A 19,933-nucleotide genomic window follows, 5' to 3' on the forward strand; every position below is an offset into this window, starting at 1 on the left:
CCTTTAATTGCTCTAAAGTCAATAAAATACTGTCCCTATCTAGGGTATCAATATTTTCAGTCAGGGAATCCGACCAAACCACCCCAGCACTGCACATCCATGCAGAGGCGATGGCTGGTCGCAGTATAACACCAGTATGAGTGTATATACTTTTCAGGGTAGTTTCCAGCCTCCTATCCGCTGGATCCTTGAGGGCGGCCGTTTCAGGAGACGGTAACGCCACTTGTTTAGATAAGCGTGTGAGCGCCTTATCCACCCTAGGGGGTGCTTCCCAGCGCGCCCTAACCTCTGGCGGGAAAGGATATAATGCCAATAACTTCTTTGAAATTAGCAGTTTTCTATCGGGGTTAACCCACGCTCCATCACACACTTCATTCAATTCGTCTGATTCAGGAAAAACTACAGGTAGTTTTTTCAGACCCCACATAATACCCCTTTTTGTGGTACATGCAGTATCAGAGATATGCAAAGCCTCCTTCATTGCCGTGATCATATAACGTGTGGCCCTACTGGAAAATATGTTTGTTTCTTCACCGTCGACACTAGATTCGGTGTCCGTGTCTGGGTCTGTGTCGACCGACTGAGGTAAAGGGCGTTTTACAGCCCCTGACGGTGTCTGAGACGCCTGTACAGGTACTAACTGGTTTGCCGGCCGTCTCATGTCGTCAACTGATTTTTGTAATGTGCTGACATTATCACGTAATTCCATAAACAAAGCCATCCACTCCGGTGTCGACTCCCTAGGGGGTGACATCACCATTACCGGCAATTGCTCCGCCTCCACACCAACATCGTCCTCATACATGTCGACACACACGTACCGACACACAGCAGACACACAGGGAATGCTCTTATCGAAGACAGGACCCCACTAGCCCTTTGGGGAGACAGAGGGAGAGTTTGCCAGCACACACCCAAGCGCTATAAATATATAGGAACAACCCTATAGAAGTGTTGTCTCCCTTATAGCAGCTTAATATATATCAAAAAACGCCAAAAAAGTGCCCCCCCCTCTCTGTTTTACCCTGTTTCTGTAGTGCAGTGCAGGGGAGAGTCCTGGGAGCCTTCCTCGCAGCGGAGCTGAGCAGGAAAATGGCGCTGTGTGCTGAGGAGATAGGCCCCGCCCCCTATTTCGGCGGGTTCTTCTCCGGAGTTTGTGAGACCTGGCAGGGGTTAAATACATCCATATAGCCCCAGGGGCTATATGTGATGTATTTTTTAGCCAGAACAAGGTATTCTCATTGCTGCCCAGCGCGCCCCCTGCAGCGCCCTGCACCCTCCGTGACCGTTGGTGTGAAGTGTGTGACAACAATGGCGCACAGCTGCAGTGCTGTGCGCTACCTCATGAAGACTGAAAAGTCTTCTGCCGCCGGTTTCTGGACCTCTTCACTTTTCGGCATCTGCAAGGGGGTCGGCGGCGCGGCTCCGGGACCGGACTCCATGGCTGGGCCTGTGTTCGATCCCTCTGGAGCTAATGGTGTCCAGTAGCCTAAGAAGCCAATCCATCCTGCACGCAGGTGAGTTCACTTCTTCTCCCCTAAGTCCCTCGTTGCAGTGAGCCTGTTGCCAGCAGGACTCACTGTAAAATAAAAAACCTAAAAACTTTTTCTAAGCAGCTCTTTAGGAGAGCCACCTAGATTGCACCCTGCTCGGACGGGCACAAAAACCTAACTGAGGCTTGGAGGAGGGTCATAGGGGGAGGAGCCAGTGCACACCACCTGATCCTAAAGCTTTATTTTTGTGCCCTGTCTCCTGCGGAGCCGCTAATCCCCATGGTCCTGACGGAGTCCCCAGCATCCACTAGGACGTCAGAGAAAAGTGAATTTACCAGCTGCAGCCTGTCTTCAGATCTTCAGCAGCTTTGGAGTGGCGGCAGTGGCTGCGGGACCGTGAGCAAGCATCAGTGTGCTGCGGTATGAGTCCTGTAGCCGGGGAACGGACCATTAACCCTACAGGGGTTGGTTCACTCTACCTCCCCCCCCCCCCCCCCCCCCACACCCACCCCAAACCCCCACGATGCAGACAGACAGGTTGCCAACCTGTCTGCTTGAATATAATAAAAGATCAAATTAAAACTACAGAAAAACTCTGGAGCCCTCCAGAGTCTGTGACCGGCCCTGAGGGCACTTTTTTCTAAACTGAGCTGTGGGAGGGGGCATAGAGGGGAGGAGCAAGCACACACACTAAGGGGGTAAATCAGAGTAATGATCTACGATCATTTACTCTGACATACGGGGGGACGCCCAGCGCAGGGCTAGTCCGCCCCATATGTCAGGCCCCACCCTCCCCCTGCACAGGTACAAAAGCATCGCATGGAGCTACTGGCCATGTCCTGGGTCACAGCGGCTGCGTGTGACGTCATGCAGCTGCTGCGGCCCGCCCCTCCAACGGTCCGGACACGCCTCCGTTGTGCGGACTGCGCCCCCTCCGCCAGGCGATCGCAGCACATGGTTTTGCCCAACTGATAAAAAATTTCCTGCTGCGATCAACTTGGAATTACCCCCATGGTCTTGCCCAACTGCTAACAAATTTGCTGCTGCGATCAACTCTGAATTAGGCCCTATGTTGGGTCCCCGCTGCCGGCTATGGGAATCGTAACATTAATGCCATCTGTAGATAGTACAGTGATGAACAATGGTAAGCTAAGGTTACTGCAGTTTGATAAATACTGAACCCCTTTCCTGAGTGCTATAGGGGTTATGCACACTTCCTGATTTCAGAGGGACAGACCCGCTTTTCAGTCAAAGTCCGGCAGTCCTGTTCAAAGGCCAGAGTGTCCAGCGTGTGGGGGCACCTTGTCACCGCTCCACTGCATAGCAGAGCTGAATGGATGACACGTGCGCATGTGTCATCCACATTGCGCCCGAAGAGGCTGGGGGCGTGACTTGTGCAATCACACACCCAACATGTACACAATAGAGGTACTGGTCTCGCATATCAAGAAGCCATGCCTATTAATTTGGTGCGCGTACAAACCTACTCCTGAACCCATCCTTGCAAAAGTTGTTAGGTATGAGTTATGCCTCTCTGTTAAATGGGGCCCTTGGTCATTAATGAAAAATATGGGCATTTTCAGGAACACATTTTTCAAACCAGTGACTTTAAATCAGAGTCAGGTAACAAGAAGTGTTATCAGGCAGATGTTCAGAAATATACAAAAACGTATATGAACTACTGGGCCAGCTTTTGAAAACACAAATGTAGTAGCCCGTTGGTCTCTTGCTGGCTGATTAACATCTTACATAAGTAACTTATGACTCTGTTACAGAACTACTACTATATAGCATGCTGCCAGTAACAGGGACAGCATCTGAGGTACCATAGGTTGTAGACAACAAGGAAAACACACATTCCAGTAGTCAACATGGCTACCTCAGCATCTTCCCAACTCCTGCACAGGTTTGTCCTTCGGCGTCTCCTGTTCCTGTAGCGCCGCGTTCCAAATCCTCGCTGCTGCGTTCCACTCTCATCCCGCCCCATCCGGTCCTGCAGCAGTAGGCATGTCCATCCGATCTAAAGTGGTCCTGGGCCTTTCGGTGGTCCTAACTTTGGGGACGGTAGCTGGGGTACACGCGAAGCAGACCCTGGATAGAGAGGTCGGTGTGTGCTTAGTCCTAGTGCGCCTCTGCCGCTCTCTTGGGGGCACGGCTGAAGGTCGTGCACGTGTGTTACCAGCGCTCCTAGCCAGTGTTTTGTTGCCACTGACAGTCTGGTTCACGAGTTGCATATAATATGCCTTTGATTTTATGTTAAATACAGTTTTTATATATATATATATATATATATATATATCTATCTATCAGACTTCTAAAACATATATATTGTTTCCTGCACTTGATTTATACGCTTACCTATTACTTGTCCGATTCTTTACTTTTTTGCCATTTGTTTACGTTTGTTTTATATGCAACTAAATGGTCACTTTGACACCTGATGAGGAAAATAATGATGTTGACACATAGCTGTTCAATTAGAGAAGAATTGTGGGTGATGCTTGCAATGTGTCGCTGGAACAACGACCGTGGCATCCTAAATTGCACATTGCCATTTGCAGCCTCATAGGGGTGTTTATTAAAATACACAATTTAGTGGCTATGTGCTGTATAGGCGATGACTTGATCCTGGCCATTGACCCGTTTAACTTCTGTGGTTGCTGCTGATCATACAGCGTCACACTGTATGTAGTAGAAGTAAAATCTGTATTGTAAATTTTTAGTTTGTGATGTAATTAAATGTCCGTAGTGAATTTTTGAGGACTTTTAGCAATATTGTAAAGTTTGGAAATACTTTTGTGGCTTTCCATACATTAGCACATGTTTCTTTCAAGGTCTGAGAGCGTTTTAACATGAATATGCTACAATTATTTATTATTGAATACTTATATATATTGCACTGTAGTAGTAAACAAAAACAGCTTAATGCTTATGCTGACATCCCTAGTGACCAACCTGGGTCACCTGTACACACAGGCAGATGTTCTGATATATTTTCATTGGCTGAGCTGCAGGGCTGACTTTATATGTATGCGAACAACGTTCACAGACATATTGGCTGTACACACCCTCCAAGCACTAGCAATATATTGCATAGTGTGTACCGAGCCTTAGAAAGCCAACAATAAGACATACCAGCAGAGAGAGCCTGTCCAGAGAGCTTGTGGGCAGCAGTAATCAATCGATGACCTGCTGGCTTCATAACCATGTGCTATAATTTTCCTGTTTTATGGTTAGGTATTTTAAAATGCACGTCAGCAAAGAATGTAATATGGATCTTTATTTTTCTATTTAAGAGACTACGTGAAGGTGTCCTCCATGACTTAGAGAGGCAGAAACGGAAACAGGATAACTTGCGTGTCCTGCAGGAGCAGATGGAACTCACCAAGCAACTGGAGTCTGAACATGATAAGAGTCTTTAAGTGGTGAATCAACCAAACTTAAGGCTTTGGACATCTAGATCATGGGCTCCCGATATTTAACCTTTGGATCTTATGAGTATTTTTGCCCTTATATACATCATCATCATCATCTTGGCTGTTTTACACTGTGGTCACACGCGGAACATTCATGACTTGATAATAAAAGTGACTTATCCCAAATTAAAATGTTTAGTGTGGTCTCTGCTGGATGATCTGGTTTGATTGTTGCGAGACTCTGGAAACCAAATGGCACCTACTGTTTATTCTTAGCAGCCAGATTTAAATTAAAACAGACTTGATCTTCTACCAGCCTAATCTGCTACTGTGTGTAGAGACAATGGATACTTCTGCACATATTACACCTGCGGATGATGATGCCACAAGGATGTCCGCTTCTGAGGGTTTAGAGGAGGGGGAAGTGGAGGGCGAGACACTTCTACTGGTAGAATCTGAAGATCAGGCTTCTATTGACTTGTCTCATGATCAGAGTGGTGATTCATTGAACAGTGACGTCGGTGATGAGATAGACCCACCATGGATGGAGGAGATGCCTTTTCATTGTGATAAATGTCAAAAGTGGATTCCAGCAAGTAAGCAGTGGTTAAATTTTTGTCTCTACGAGGGTAATTCAATTCCCTAACAGCGGCACAATATGTCGTTTTGCGGTGGCACATTGCGCCTGCCGCCATCGCAAGTTTTCCCTCGCGCCCAACAGAGGTGTGATGACGGCACTACCACAACACTTCCCATTGAATTGAATTATTCCCTATGTTTGTCTGTTGTTCTTGTGTTTTTTGTTTTTTTTAAATCTCAGGTAACACTTATTTTATGCAGCTGTATTCTCAAAAAGCGTGTTCCCAGGTTTCCCCCCAATATGTGGCATTGATGGAACATGGAGCATAATACCACTGGCTAAAAAAATGTGTAACTGTATTCAGTTACAGCCATTATTACTGATCTTCAAGATTTGTAATTGTCAGATTCTGTGCAGTATATGGGCGGTATTCAAATGATATATCACGCCCAATCTCCTTTCTAAAGTGATCCCCATATTGCGCCCATAGTAATCAGGTTTAGCTGCGTAAAGGGTGGGGCGCCCTCACTACCCCAGGGGTAGCGAGCTGAAATGATTATACCATTCCCGTCAGCAGAAACAGAACGGGTGTGGAAGGGGGTGAAAAGAATTGAATACAATGGCTTTTCTTGTTGTATCCGCAGCATGCCACATGCATATACTTCTAAATTTTATCTCCTTAAGTGTTCTTTATACAGTAAGCTCCTATGCTAGATACAGTTTCTATTTCGTCCTAGAGGATGGTGGGGACACCAAAAGAACCATGGGGTATAGACGGGATCCGAAGGAGGCATGGGCACTTTAAGACTTTCAAAGGGGCGTGACCTGGCTCCTCCGTCTATATCCCTCCCCAGACTCGGTTTAGAAAATGTGCCCTGCGAGACGGAGGCACTCGGGGGAGCTCTACTGAGTTTCTCTGAAAAGACTTATGTTAGGTTTTTTATTTTCAGGGAGGTCTGCTGGCTACAGCCTCCCTGCTTCGTGGGACTGAGGGGAGAGCAGTCTAGACCCACTTCTAATGAGTTTCAGGGCTCTGCTGCTGCTGACAGGATGCCTCCGCACCTAAGGGGAGATGAACGCCGGGTACTCTCGTATGCTCGCTCCCACAGCCTGCCATCGCCCCCTTTCAGAGCCAGAAGACAGGTGAATATGTAGAAGAAAAGAAGACTTCTCTTCACTAAGACGGCATTACAGAGGTACCGCACAGCGAGTGCACAGTGCGCGTCGGGCTCCCATACAGTACACACCACTGGGGGGGGGCGCCCTGGGGAGCCTGTTTACCTCAGAAAAGCTGGCTAGTGGGACTAAAAGTGCCTAGGCACAGTCCAAAACCCCCGCCAGGATAAATAAATTTATATTTAAGCGGGACGAAGCGTGCCATTATGGGGGCGGGGCTTCTTCCTCACTGCTCACTCGGCGCCATTTCTTCCTCCACACAAGCAGCGCTGGTCCTTCCTCACAAGCAGCAAGTACCAGGGGCATAAGAAAATGAGGGGGGGGGGGGGGGGCAGAATTAATAGATAAATTTAGCGCTGCAGCTCTGGGGCACTTGAGGGTCTTTTCAGACCTGCATTTTGGCGCTGGGGTGTGAGCTGACTTTTTCCCTTTGTGTTCCCTGACAGACTTGGATTTGGGTGCTGTTTTCAGTTGGCGACATGTCTGAGACAGATTATTCCTCTCAGGGGGATAATTTATTGGGGACACCAAATGTTTTGGGGGTGGCCCTGTCGGCACCGCCGACTGCTGACTGGTTATCTACTTTGAATGCTTATGTTACTCTTTTAAATTAAAAGTTTGATCAGTCTGAATCTCAAATCCAGTTGTGGAATAGATCAATGGAGGACGCTTTATTGCAGGTCCAGGGCCCTCCGGGGTCGCTCAAACGTGGTGTTGACACAGATACCGACACAGACTCTGAGGCTGATGTCGACTATGCTGATTCCAGATTAGATCCTAAATTAGCTAAGAGTATCCAGTATATGATTGTAGCTGTTAAAGACATACTACATATTGATGAGGACCCTATTACACCTGAAACGAGGGTCCTTATTTACAAGGAAAAGAGACGCTCAGTTGCTTTTCCTCCATGTTTTGAACTAAATGACCTCTTTGCTAGCATTTGGAACAACCCTGATAAAACATTTCTAATTCCTAACCGGATCAAGGTGGCGTACCCCTTTCCCGCGGCTGATAGGGAAAAGTGGGAAACACCACCCACAGTTGACAAGGCCTTAGCGAGCTTGTCTAAACAGGTAGCCCTCCCTGCGGCTCAGTCGACGACCCTTAAGGAGCCGAATGATCGTAAACAGGAGGCTACTTTGAAAGCTATTTTTACAACCACGGGGACACAGCTTAGGCCTCTTACTGTGTCAGCGTGGGTTAGTAGCGCTATTGAAAAATGGTCTGTAAGTTTGTCTTCTGATTTGGATAATCTGGATAGGGATAGCATCCTAGTGACGCCTGGTTATATCAGGGACGTGGCTGCGTACTTGAAAGAGGCTGCAAGAGATGCTGGCCTCCTGTGTGCTAAGGCTAATGCTATGTCAGTTGCGGCTAGGCGAGCGCTTTGGACTCACCAGTGGAATGCTGACGCCGATTCCAAGAAAAATATGGAGTCCCTTCCATTTAAGGGAGGTGAACTTTTTGGTGATGGCCTTACTGATTTGGTATCGGCGGCCACTGCGGGTAAATCAACCTATTTACCTTATGTTCCTGCGCAACAAAAGAAACCACACTATCAAATGCAGTCCTTTCGGCCCAACAAGTATAAAAGAGGCCGAGGAAATTTCTTCCTTGCTAACAGAGGTAGAGGAAGGGGCAAGAGAACACCCGCCTCCTCGGGTTCCCAGGAGCAGAAGTCCTCCCTGGCTTCTGCCAAATCCACCGCATGACGCCAGGTCTTCCCTACAGGGGCAGGTCTAAAGCTCTTCAGTCAGGTCTGGGTTCATTCGAACCTAGACCCTGGTGTGTTGCAGATTGTGACCCAAGGGTACAAACTGGAGTTTCAAGACGTTCCCTCTCGCCGTTTTTTCAAATCAACCTTACCAGCTTCGCTTCCAGACAGAGTTCTAGTCTGTGAAGCAATACAAAAATTGTGTCAAAATCAGGTTGTGGTCCCGGTTCCCCTGGCACAGCAGGGGAGAGTTTTTATTCAAGCCTGTTTGTGGTAGCAAAGCCGGATGGCTCGGTAAGACCAATCCTCAACCTGAAATCTCTAAAAAAAATTCCTGAAGAAATTCAAGATGGAGTCTCTCAGAGCGGTGATCTCCAGTCTGGAGGAGGGGGAATTCATGGTATCATTGGACATAAAGGATGCATACCTTCATGTCCCCATCTATCCCCCTCATCAAAGGTACCTCAGGTTTGCAATCCAGGATACTCATTACCAGTTTCAGACGTTGCTGTTTGACCTGTCCACGGCTCCGAGAATTTTCACAAAAGTCATAGTAGAGATGATGGTTCTCCTCCGCAAGCGAGGAGTTACAATTATCCCATACTTGGACGATCTCCTGATAAAGGCGAGATCCAAAGACAAGTTGGTACAGGACATTGCATTCTGCAACAGCACGGCTGGATCTTAAACTTGCCGAAATCACAGTTAATCCCAACAACCCGGTTGGCGTTTTTAGGTATGATTCTGGACACAGTCCAGCAGAGAGTGTTCCTTCCTATGGAGAAAGCTCTGGAAATTCAGAGTTTGGTAAAACTCATTCTGAAACCAAAAACAGTCTCCATTCATCAATGCATTTGGTTGCTGGGGAAGATGGTAGCGGCATACGAAGCCCTCCAGTTTGGGAGGTTCCATGCCAGAGTGTTTCAGTGGGACCTGTTGGACAAGTGGTCCGGATCCCACCTTCATATGCACCGGAGAATAATTCTATCTCCCAACACCAGAACCTCACTCCTGTGGTGGCTCCACAGCTTTCACCTCTTAGAGGGACGCAGGTTCGGGATCCAGGACTGTATCCTAGTGACCACGGATGCAAGTCTCCGAGGTTGGGGAGCAGTCACACAAGGGGTGATGGTCAGGTCCAGAGACTCATCTTCACATAAACGTTCTGGAGCTAAGGGCCATTTACAAAGGCCTTCTGCAAGCGGAGCATCTTCTTCGAAACCGGTCTGTCCTGATCCAATCAGACAATGTGACAGCAGTAGCATACATAAACCGCCAAGGCGGCAAAAGAGCAGGACAGCCATGGCAGAGGCCACAAAGATTCTCCGCTGGGCAGAGACACATACAAGCGCTCTGTCAGCAATATTCCTTCCGGGGGTGGACAACTGGGAAGCAGACTTCCTCAGCAGACACGATCTACATCCAGGAGAGTGGAGCCTCCATCAAGAGGTCTTCACACTAGTGACAAGTCTTTGGGGGTTTCACCACATAGACATGATGGCGTCTCGCCTCAACAGAAAACTTCTAAAGTATTGGTCCAGGTCCAGGGACCCTCAGGCGGCGGCAGTGGATGCACTGACGTCACCTTGGGTGTTTCCGTCGGTGTGTACATTTTCCCTCCGCTTCCTCTCATCCCAAAGGTTCTGAGAATTCTAAGAAAAACAAAGATTCCAGCGCTCCTTGTAGTTCCAGACTGGCCAAGGAGAATTTGGTACCCGGATCTTCAGGCGTTATTGGTCAAAGATCCCTGGCCTCTTCCTCTTCGCGAGGATCTGCTACGACAGGTGCCGTTCGTCTATCAGGACTTACAGCGGCCAGATTTTAGGCCGAAAGGGTATTCCCAGTGAAGTCATCCCTACCCTTATTCTTGCTAGGAAGGGTGTGACGTCAAAGCACTATCACCGTATTTGGAGGAAATATGTTTCTTGGTGCGAGTCCAAGAAAGCTCCTGTGGAGAAGTTTGACTTTGGACGGTTTCTCCTTTTTCTATAAAATGGAGTGGATGCGGGCCTTAAATTAGGCTCCATTAAGGTGCAGATTTCTGCCTTGTCAATTTTCTTTCAGAAACAATTGGCCTCACTTCCTGAGGTGCAGACCTTCGTAAAAGGGGTCCTGCACATACTACCTTCCTTTGTGGCACCTTGGGACCTTAATGTGGTATTGACATTCCTTCAATCACATTGGTTTGAACCTTTACGTGAAGTGGAATTGAACTTCCTCACGTGGAAGGTTGTCATTTTGTTGGCATTGGCATCCGCAAGGCGGGTGTCTGAGTTAGCGGCCTTCACAAGAGCCCTTATTTGATCTTCCATGAAGTTAGAGCAGAGTTGAGAACTCGGCAACAATTTCTGCCAAAGGTGGTTTCCTCTTTTCATAATAACCAACCTATTGTGGTGCCAGTGGCTACTGGCGCTTTGGCTGAGGAAAAGTCTCTAGATGTAGTCAGAGCTTTGAAAACGGCTCCAGTTAGGAAATCAGAGTCTCTGTTTATCCTGTATGCTCCCAATAAGATTGGGTGTCCTGCCTCCAAGCAGACCATTGCCCGCTGGATATGTCAAACGATTCAGCAGGCTCATTCCACGGCAGGTTTGCCGTTGCCGAAATCGGTGAAGGCCCATTCCACTAGAAAGGTGGGCTCGTCCTGGGCGGCATTGCAACTTTGCCGAGCTGCTACTTGGTCGGGGTCAAACACGTTTGCTGAATTTTACAAGTTTGATACCTTGGCCGATGAGGACCTTAAGTTTGGTCAATCTGTGCTGCAGAGTCATCCGCACTCTCCCGCCCGCTATAGAGCTTTGGTATAAACCCCATGGTTCTTTTGGTGTCCCCAACATCCTCTAGGACGAAATAGAAAATAGGATTTTAATACCTATTGGTAAATCCTTTTCTATGAGTCCGTAGAGGATGTTGGGCGCCCGTCCCAGTGCGTACTGTATCTGCAGTTTAGTTCTGGTTACACACAGGTTGTGTTATGGTTTCTTCAGCTTGTTGCTGAATTTTGTTCATGTCCGTTGACGTGTTCAGTTGAATGCCATGTTATTCGGCATGTTTATGGCGTGAGCTGGTATAATGCTCACCTTGTTTATTAATTCCTTTCCTCGGAATGTCCGTCTCTCCGGGCACAGTTCCAAACTGAGTCTGGGGAGGGATATAGAGGGAGGAGCCAGGTCACGCCCCTTTGAAAGTCTAAAAGTGCCCATGTCTCCTGCGGATCCTGTCTATACCCCATGGTTCTTTTGGTGTCCCCAACATCCTCTACGGACTCATAGAAAAGGATTTACCGGTAGATATTAAAATCCTCTTTTTTGTGTCTTCTCTCTGTACAGATTACCAGAAAAAGATGTCTTCTGCGCCCTACACACTGGGCGCTGTTGCAGGGCGATATGAGCGTTCTCGTTCGTTAATGAATAAGAAATTGTTCATATTGTTGAGTGTGTATGCACCAACAATGAACAATGCGCGGCCTACAGTTGTTCATCGTTGGTTTTCTGTCTTTTTGCAATGCAAGCCAATCTAGACAATATCGAGATCGATCATCGTTCTAATTGCTGCCGTCGCCTAGTGTGTAGGGTGCATTAGTTTCTTTTATATTTTTTTTATTTTATTTTGGTCCTCTTAAGCCTTGCTTTGTCTGAAATGTCTTATCCATCCTAGACCACACTCTTAGCTGCTCCTATTGTTTGTGGATTTTGACAGATCAATAAGACTAAGTGGTCTATTTACTAAGCCTTGAAAATAATAAAGTGGACGGAGATAAAGTACCAGCCAATCAGCTGCTAACTAACATGTCACAGGCTGGGTTTGAAAAATGACAGTTAGGAGCTGACTGGCTGGTACTTCTTCTGCTGCGTGGTACACTGGGCTCCACAAGGAATTACATCTGGGTGTAGAGTAGGATCTTGATCCGAGGCACCAACAGGCTCAAACCTTTTGACTGTTCCCAAGATGCACAGCACCGCCTCCTCTATAAACCCGCCTCCATGCCAGGGAGCTCCGTTTGTAAGTTGGTGCCTTGCAGTATGCAGGCACTTAACAGGGACTGCTCTAGGTAGCCTTTTCAGAGCTTCATTTACAGACTGAAAGACAGAAGAAATGTATGAAGATTTACAGGGCTACTGCAGGCAAAGTCTCATAGACTTTCCTACGTGCAGCTCCATCACCCCCAGCGGCGCTGTATACTCTCGCGCCGCGGTTGCTGGGTCACTGCAGCGGAGGCGCCGGCTTCTTCCCTCTTAACGTGAGTCACACACACGCCGCCGTCTCGCGGGGCTGCTGACAAGGGGGAGGTAAGGGCCTTCCGTGCCGTACTTTGCACTGCGATCCAGCGCGGCCGTAGGAGGCGGGCCGCGCGCTGGCGTGGACACGGATTACTGGGCTGATCTTCCACTATCCACCAGGGATATACTTTATGGGCACAGGTCAGGGGGGACGTTGTACCATTCCCCCCCCCCCCCCCCCGTTTTCTTTACTGCCCGCACACCCGGTGGGCATGCCAGCAGGGGGAGCAGGCCGGACCTGAGGCCCCTCCCCCCAGCCCCAGGGCGCCACTTATGCAATGTTCCCGCCCTGGAGCTGCTTCCTTCTCCCTCACTCCCGGTCAGCAGCCATTACAGATACAGACTTGCTGTTCCTGGGATTGCTGGGGCAAATCCTCCTCTGTGGAACCGCCTGACTGCCAGTGCTGTGCTTCCTACAGGACACTTGAGTATTCTACCTGTCACTGGGACTGTTTTAGTTAAGAAAGAGTGCATACATTCAGGGTTGTGTGGTACAAACACCCTGTGATATACATCCAGTGCTTACTGTGTTTGTTATATCTATTGTTATCACACATAGCCATACTGAGTATTACTTTGTATTGCTAGTCCAGTGCAGTTTATGGTACATCATTTCTGCATGGTACTCTTGTGACTATATACGTGTGTGTATGTAGCTGCTGCGTGGTTGCCTTACTACAGGGTATTTCACTCAGCGTGCTATTCCTATATTGCTATACTTGTGGGGGCCAAGTGTTTCAGGTTTTCTCTGATGATAATATAGGATTGTTTCACAAGATATACTACTGGGGTATTTTTTACTTGTGAATTATAGTCACCATATGTTCTATTCCTATTGGACTCTCGGTCTGTGCCATCTTAGGCTGTTTCTCTCAGAGTCCTTACTGGGCATAGTGCTGCTACAATTTGTACCGGGTTGCCCATTACTGTGCGCATAGTTATGTCTGCTAGACGTGGCAACGACGTTGGGGCCTCTCCCACACTGCGTGGTAGTAAGGCCACTGACGGAATGGAGGATAATTTAGCAGCTGAGAATTCAGGTTCAGGGGGTTCCTTGCCCCCCAGTGGGTCGGTAGCACTTGGGGCATCACAAGATCCACCTTGGGCTACATTTTCCACATTGTTAAACACGCTTGTGACTAAATTGACGCCCCCTGTGGGACCACCTGTGCCACTACCACAGTTTATGGTCCCCGCTGTGAACCCACCATGGGCGGATCAGCTTTCCACTCAGTTACAGCATTTGAACCGATCCATGTCTAAATCTAAGGGTCACTCTTGCCCGCATAAGACTAAGTCATCTTTTAAAAGGGCCATTACCTCCTCCCAATCCGCGGCCTTAACTGACACGTCTTCCGAGGAGGATGGTGCATATACTGACCCCCGCAGACAATGACGCTGATGTTTCAAATGGGGAGGGGAAATCATCCGTGGATGTCTCGGATTTGATTGAGGCGATACGGCTCATTCTTCAAGTGGCTGATGACTCTGAGCCTGAGACTGTCTCCAAGAAACCTGATAGGTTTAAGCGTAAGAAGGTGGTTAAGCAGGTTTTAGCCTACTCTAAACACCTGATTGACATACGTCCAGAATCCTGGGAAAATCCGGGGACACAGTTTACACCGAATAAGAAACTGTTGGCTCGCTATCCTCTCTCTGCGGAGGTGTGTAAAAATTGGGAAACTCCTCCGCCTGTAGATTCTCTTGTGGCGCGCATGGTTGTTTCCTCTGCTCTGCCAGTAACTACCGTCACCTCTCTGAAGGAACCGGCGGATCGTCGTGTGGAGAGCTGTTTGAAAGCGATTTATACCCTTTCCGGGGCTGTGCAAAGGCCAACTATTGCAGTGACTTGGGCTGCTGAAGCTGTTGAGGCGTGGGCTCAGGAACTCGAGGCGGAACTGCCTTCTGATGCATCTGAGCATGCTCGACAATGTCTCTCATATATTGCCACGGCTTCTCTGTACCTTAAGGAGGCGGCCTCCGATGCCGGGGTGCTCGCGGCCAAGGCTGCTACTGCGTCCGTTTTGGCCAGACGTATCCTTTGGTTGAGATCCTGGTCGGTGGATTTGGATTCCAAGAAAACCCTGGAGGTGCTTCCTTTCAAGGGAGGCGTTCTTTTTGGAGAAGACCTCAATAAGATTGTGGCCGATCTGGCTACTGCTAAAACGGCCTGCCTACCTAGTACGGCTCCTTCCGCTCAGAAGGCTAAAAGTACTTTCCCTCGGCCCTTTCGTACTCCAGGTAAAGCAAAAGGTCAGGCGTACCCAAAGCAAGCTCGTGCTTCCAGGCCTGCCAAGCCCAGACCGAAGCGTGCCTGTGCCGTCCGTCAGCCAGCTTCCAAAACTGACAAGCCGGCCGCATGACGGGGCGGGCCTCCCTCTGGGGGGATCCCAGGGTGGGTGGCCGACTTCTAGATTTTACCCAGGAATGGTTGAAGACTACTTTGGATACCTGGGTAAGGGAAGTCGTTGCTCAAGGTTACGCCATACCCTTCAAGAATCGTCCCCCTCATCGATTTTGCCCGACAGATGTGCCTCTCCGGCAAAAGCAAACACGTTGCACTCGGTGGTACGTTCCCTCCTGTCCACAGGAGTGGTGGTACAGGTGCCTCAGACTAAGAGGGCAAGGGGTTCTATTCACCGCTGTTTCTAGTCCCGAAACTGAACGGGTCCTCGCGTCCCATTCTCAATCCGAAGTCCTTGAACAAGCATGTGCGGATCTCCAAGTTCCGTATGGAAACGCTGCGCTCTATTGTTCTGGCCATGGAGCCTGGGGACTATATGGTCTCCCTGGACATACAGGATGCCTACCTACATATTCCTATTGCAGTATCTCATCAGCAGTACTTCATTACCAATTTCGGGCATTACCCTTTGGTTTGACAACGGCTCCGCGAGTTTTCACCAAAGTAATGGCAGTTATGACTGCTACAATCCGCCGTCAAGGGTCATTATACTACCATAGGAAAAAAGATACGTGGAATACCGCTCGACCAGCGCCTCACTCTACGTCAGTAGAGCCTTAGTCACGCCCGGCTCTCAGATCCATAACATCCTTCAGACGTATTATACAGGAACAGACTCTCAGTGTGAGCTGACCTTGAGAAAGACCCGAGGAGGGTCGTAACGCGTAGGTGCTCATTGGACTGACCTCCTGAATGTGAACGACGAGTGTGGACTGAGCCGGTGTCTGAAGGAGTCCTGGGACTGGGAAATCCCTTGCTGCAGCCTGGTGATTTACTCTGTGTCATTCATGCTTATAGAACTGACGTGAGCCAGTTCTAGCCGGTAATCAGCCATTTCTACTGTTGTTGCCCAGGGTGTCAGCCCTACCAGTGAATGTCTGCACCACCATTGTGTGGTTTTTGTATTTTAGGATTGTTTTTAATTGTCATGTTGTCTTGTGTGATGTATTAAATTTTTAAACAATATCACACTATGGTTGCCCATTATCTCTCTTTCCGGTAAAATTCCTGTGATCCACACGGATCAGCTGGCTTTGACGGCATGGCTCTTAAAGTTTCCGTCCTGAGGGCCAAGGGTTTTTCTGAGGCGGTCGTTCAAACTATGTTTAAGGCCCGTAAGCCGGCTTCTGCTCGGATATACCATAGGGTCTGGAATGCTTACTTTACTTGGTGTGCGTCTCACAATCATGATGTTTTCAAGTTTAGTACGGCCAAACTTTTGGCCTTTCTACAACAAGGCCTGGATTTGGGCCTGCGTCTGGCCTCTTTCAAGGTGCATATCTCTGCCTTGTCTGTTTAGTTTCAGAGAAAGATCGCTTCCCTACCTGATGTCCATACATTCACTCAGGGTGTGTTGAGGATTCAGACTCCTTATGTGCCACCTGTGGCCCCTTGGGATTTGTCGGTGGTCTTGGAGGCCTTACAAGAGTCCCCGTTTGAGCCTCTTACCTCTGCTGACCTTAAGTGGCTTTCCCTTAAGGCAGAGGTTCCCAACCTGTGTGCCGTGGCTCCCTGGGGTGTCTCGGGACACTTGCAGGGGTGCCCTGGGTTGGTGGTCCAGGACCAATTCAAATTATTCATGGTCAATATAATAGGCAAAACCAGTGCTGGTGGCTGTTAGTCATAAAATATGTGGCCAAACAGAAGCAAATCTTGTCCCTCACCACACAACTGACCCTAAGGATGACATATAAATGCGATCCACTTAATGTAATATTTCTTTCTAAACTTCTCAATAAGAAATTTTTGGCCTAAGGGTGCCGTGAAAAAAATTCTGATATTCTAGGGCGCCGTGATTCAAAAAAGTTTGGAAACCACTGCCTTAAGGTGTTGTTTTTGCTGGCTATTGCTTCAGCTAGAAGGGTCTCGGACTTGGGTGCCTTGTCCTATAAGTCTCCCTATTTGATTTTTCACCGTGACCGGGCGGTGCTTCGAACACGCCCAGGTTATTTACCCAAGGTGGTGTCTTCCTGCCACCTTAACCAGGAGATTGTGGTTCCGGCCTTTAATTCTCCTGATTTGTCTTCCAAAGAGCGATCTTTGGATGTGGTACGGGCTCTCCGTATCTATGTGAACAGAACTTCCTCCATTAGGAAATCTGATTCTCTCTTTGTGTTGTTTGGTTTTCACAAACATGGCTGGCCTGCTTCCAAGCAGACTCTGGCCAGATGGATTAGAATGGTGATTGCACATGCTTATGTACAGGCTGGTCATCCAGTTCCTGCTACCATCAAAGCCCATTCTACTCGGTTGGTTGGACCTTCTTGGGCGGCCCACCGGGGTGCGACCCTTGAACAATTGTGCAAGGCGGCTACGTGATCCTCAGGGAACACGTTTATAAAGTTCTATGCCTTCGATACCACCGCTTCCCAGTATGCTTCCTTTGGACGCCGGGTTCTTGTGCCCGCTACTGTGCGTCCCCTCCCGTGAGGAACTGCTTTAGGACATCCCCGATGTAATTCCTTGTGGAGCCCAGTGAACCCCGCAGCAGAAAACGAGATTTATGGTAAGAACTTACCGTTGTTAAATCTCTTTCTGCGAGGTACACTGGGCTCCACAAGGCGCCCACCCTGACGCACTTAGCTTTTTTCGGGTTGGTATTGGCATAGCCGCTGACACCCTCTCCTGTGGTGAGTGTGTGGTGTATTTAGCTACAATCGGGTGGCGTCTCTGGTACCTGCTACTGCATTGGGCTGGTTAACAAAACTGAGCTCCCTGGCATGGAGGCGGGGTTATAGAGGAGGCGGCGCTGTGCATCTTGGGAACAATCAAAAGCTTTGAGCCTGTTGGTGCCTCGGATCAAGATCCTACTCTACACCCAGATGTAATTCCTTGTGGAGCCCAGTGTACCTCGCAGAAAGAGATTTAACAGCGGTAAGTTTTTACCATAAATCTCGTTATCTTCATCTACTTTACCTCCATCCAAGGCTTAGTAAATATACCCTTAATACCCCATTCACGCCGCCACAATAACATTGGTTATTACTGGGTTAACATGTTTTGCGGCTCAGTGTGAAAGGGGTCCCCGAAAAATAACCTAGGTCCAGTGACCCGGTAATTCAACTTTGGTAGCGAGCAGGATCCGGGTTAAGGGGTAGTGTGAATGGGTGACCGGGGTCATAAGGGTCACAAGACCTGGGTTCTGTGTTTACAGCATTGGGAGAGCCGGATCCCCAGCACTTGCAGATGATGACATCTCCAAGCTCCGGCAGACCAGTTAACACTGCACCCTTGTAAGGCGCAATATGAAACAGAATCTTTCCCGGGTCCATACCTTCCAACACCACCTTTTTGGCCGGTACAGTACAGTTTTTTCATGGTCTGTACTGGCCAAAAGGGGCCTTGTACCAGGTTCAGTGTCTCCAGTAGTCCCATAGAGTTAAATGGCAGTGCCGCGGGACCAAGCCCACTTTCCTTTTTTGTACCGATTTCAGGCTTTGCAATATAGGAGGGTATGCGGGTCTGACTTCAGAGTTGATCGCAGCAGCAAATTTGTTAGCAGTTGGGCAAAACCATGTGCACTGCAGGGGTGGGGGGGCAGATATAACATGTGCAGATAGAGTTAGATTTGGGTGGGGTGTGTTCAACCTGAAATCTAAATTGCAGTGTAAAAATAAAGCAGCCAGTATTTACCCTGCACAGAAACAAAATAACCCACCCAAATCTAACTCTTTGCTCATGTTACATCTGCATCCCCTGCAGTGCACATGGGTGGTCATTCCGAGTTGATCGCAGCCAGCAACTTTTTGCTGCTGCTGCAATCAACTAGTACACGCCATTGGGGGAGTGTATTTTAGCTTAGCAGGGCTGCGATCGCTTGTGCAGCCCAGCTAAGCTAAAACAATTTCAAGCAGAAGTAGACTAGGCCTATACCTACTTACCCTGTGCGATGGATCCAGCGATGATGGGGCCGACTTTGACGTCACTCCTCCGCCCTCCGTTGTCCTGGACACACCTGCGTTATACTCGCCACTCCCAGAAAACGTCTCCAGACGGTCCAGATCCGCCCTGGCACACCTCCTTCCCGTCAGTCTTCTTAGTGGTCGGCTCTGCAACCGCCTCCTTTCTAAGTCGCGACGTAACCCAGCGACCCCTGTCGCCGGGCAACGTTACGCACTGCGCCTGCCGTGCATGCGCATTCCGCACCCGTTCGCACTGCAGCGATAAACCGCTGCGTGCGAACGGGTCGGAATGACCCCTATGGTTTTGCCCGACTGCTAACAAATTTGCTGCTGCAATCAACTCTGACTTACCCCTAGTGTTCCTAAACCTGGGTTAGACCCAGGATTTTGGTGTGAAAGGGGTATAAGAGGTGGGCTCTGGGAAGATATGAAATTGATATTATAAGGATACAAAAATAATGACACTCAACTGAATGTTGCAATCTGCTAGAAGATTTGGAACAAAACTGGTAAAGTTCTATAAAATGAAATACAAATAATTATGCATTTATTTTAAATATTTTTAGTCAAATAGTAAACACAAAATCTGATTAGAGCGTCTCTAAATATTTGTATGCGCATAATGTTACACACAGAAATGAGACAAAATAGACTGGGGGCTAAATAAGTTACTGTAGCTATGAGTACTGTACTTTGCATTAAGTTTCTGCGTATACCACATGATATTTTTGCCAGAAAAAGACGGCTTGTGCAATTCATTTGGAAATGGCAAGTCATGGGCGTCCAGCCAGTGTTGCACATACATTCTGTAGTGTGAAAACTGCTTGAAGCTCATGCAATTGTCGTTCAGCAAATAAAGGTGTTTATATTATTTGGGATACATTTAAATGTCTTGAGCTATTATATAG

General features: G+C 48.4%; 2 protein-coding genes across 2 annotated transcripts in view; both read left to right on the top strand.

Moving 5' to 3' along the window:
- The first annotated feature begins 3,448 nt into the window (after positions 1-3,448).
- Positions 3,449-5,101, top strand: LOC134910291 (protein PET117 homolog, mitochondrial). The gene is made up of 2 exons (XM_063918147.1): positions 3,449-3,596; positions 4,790-5,101. Exons 1-2 carry the CDS (start codon positions 3,501-3,503, stop codon positions 4,913-4,915), a joined length of 222 nt encoding a protein of 73 aa, XP_063774217.1. The 5' UTR covers positions 3,449-3,500; the 3' UTR covers positions 4,916-5,101.
- A 98-nt stretch (positions 5,102-5,199) lies between these two features.
- KAT14 (lysine acetyltransferase 14) overlaps positions 5,200-19,933 on the top strand; it is a 99,834-nt gene continuing 85,100 nt past the window's right edge. The window contains exon 1 of the mRNA XM_063918146.1: positions 5,200-5,505. Coding sequence (XP_063774216.1) covers positions 5,253-5,505 — 253 coding nt within the window. The 5' untranslated portion in view covers positions 5,200-5,252. The remainder of the gene's footprint in view (positions 5,506-19,933) is intronic.

Source organism: Pseudophryne corroboree, chromosome 4, assembly GCF_028390025.1.
Source record: "Pseudophryne corroboree isolate aPseCor3 chromosome 4, aPseCor3.hap2, whole genome shotgun sequence".
Taxonomy (NCBI): domain Eukaryota; kingdom Metazoa; phylum Chordata; class Amphibia; order Anura; family Myobatrachidae; genus Pseudophryne; species Pseudophryne corroboree.

What these genes read in the sequence shown, in the direction of transcription:
- LOC134910291 (XM_063918147.1), top strand. Translation starts at nt 3,501, where the DNA reads ATGTCCATCCGATCTAAAGTGGTCCTGGGCCTTTCGGTGGTCCTAACT. An exon ending in AGCAGACCCTGGATAGAGAG is followed by an intron (nt 3,597 to 4,789) that starts GTCGGTGTGTGC and finishes TTTCTATTTAAG; the next exon opens with AGACTACGTGAAGGTGTCCT.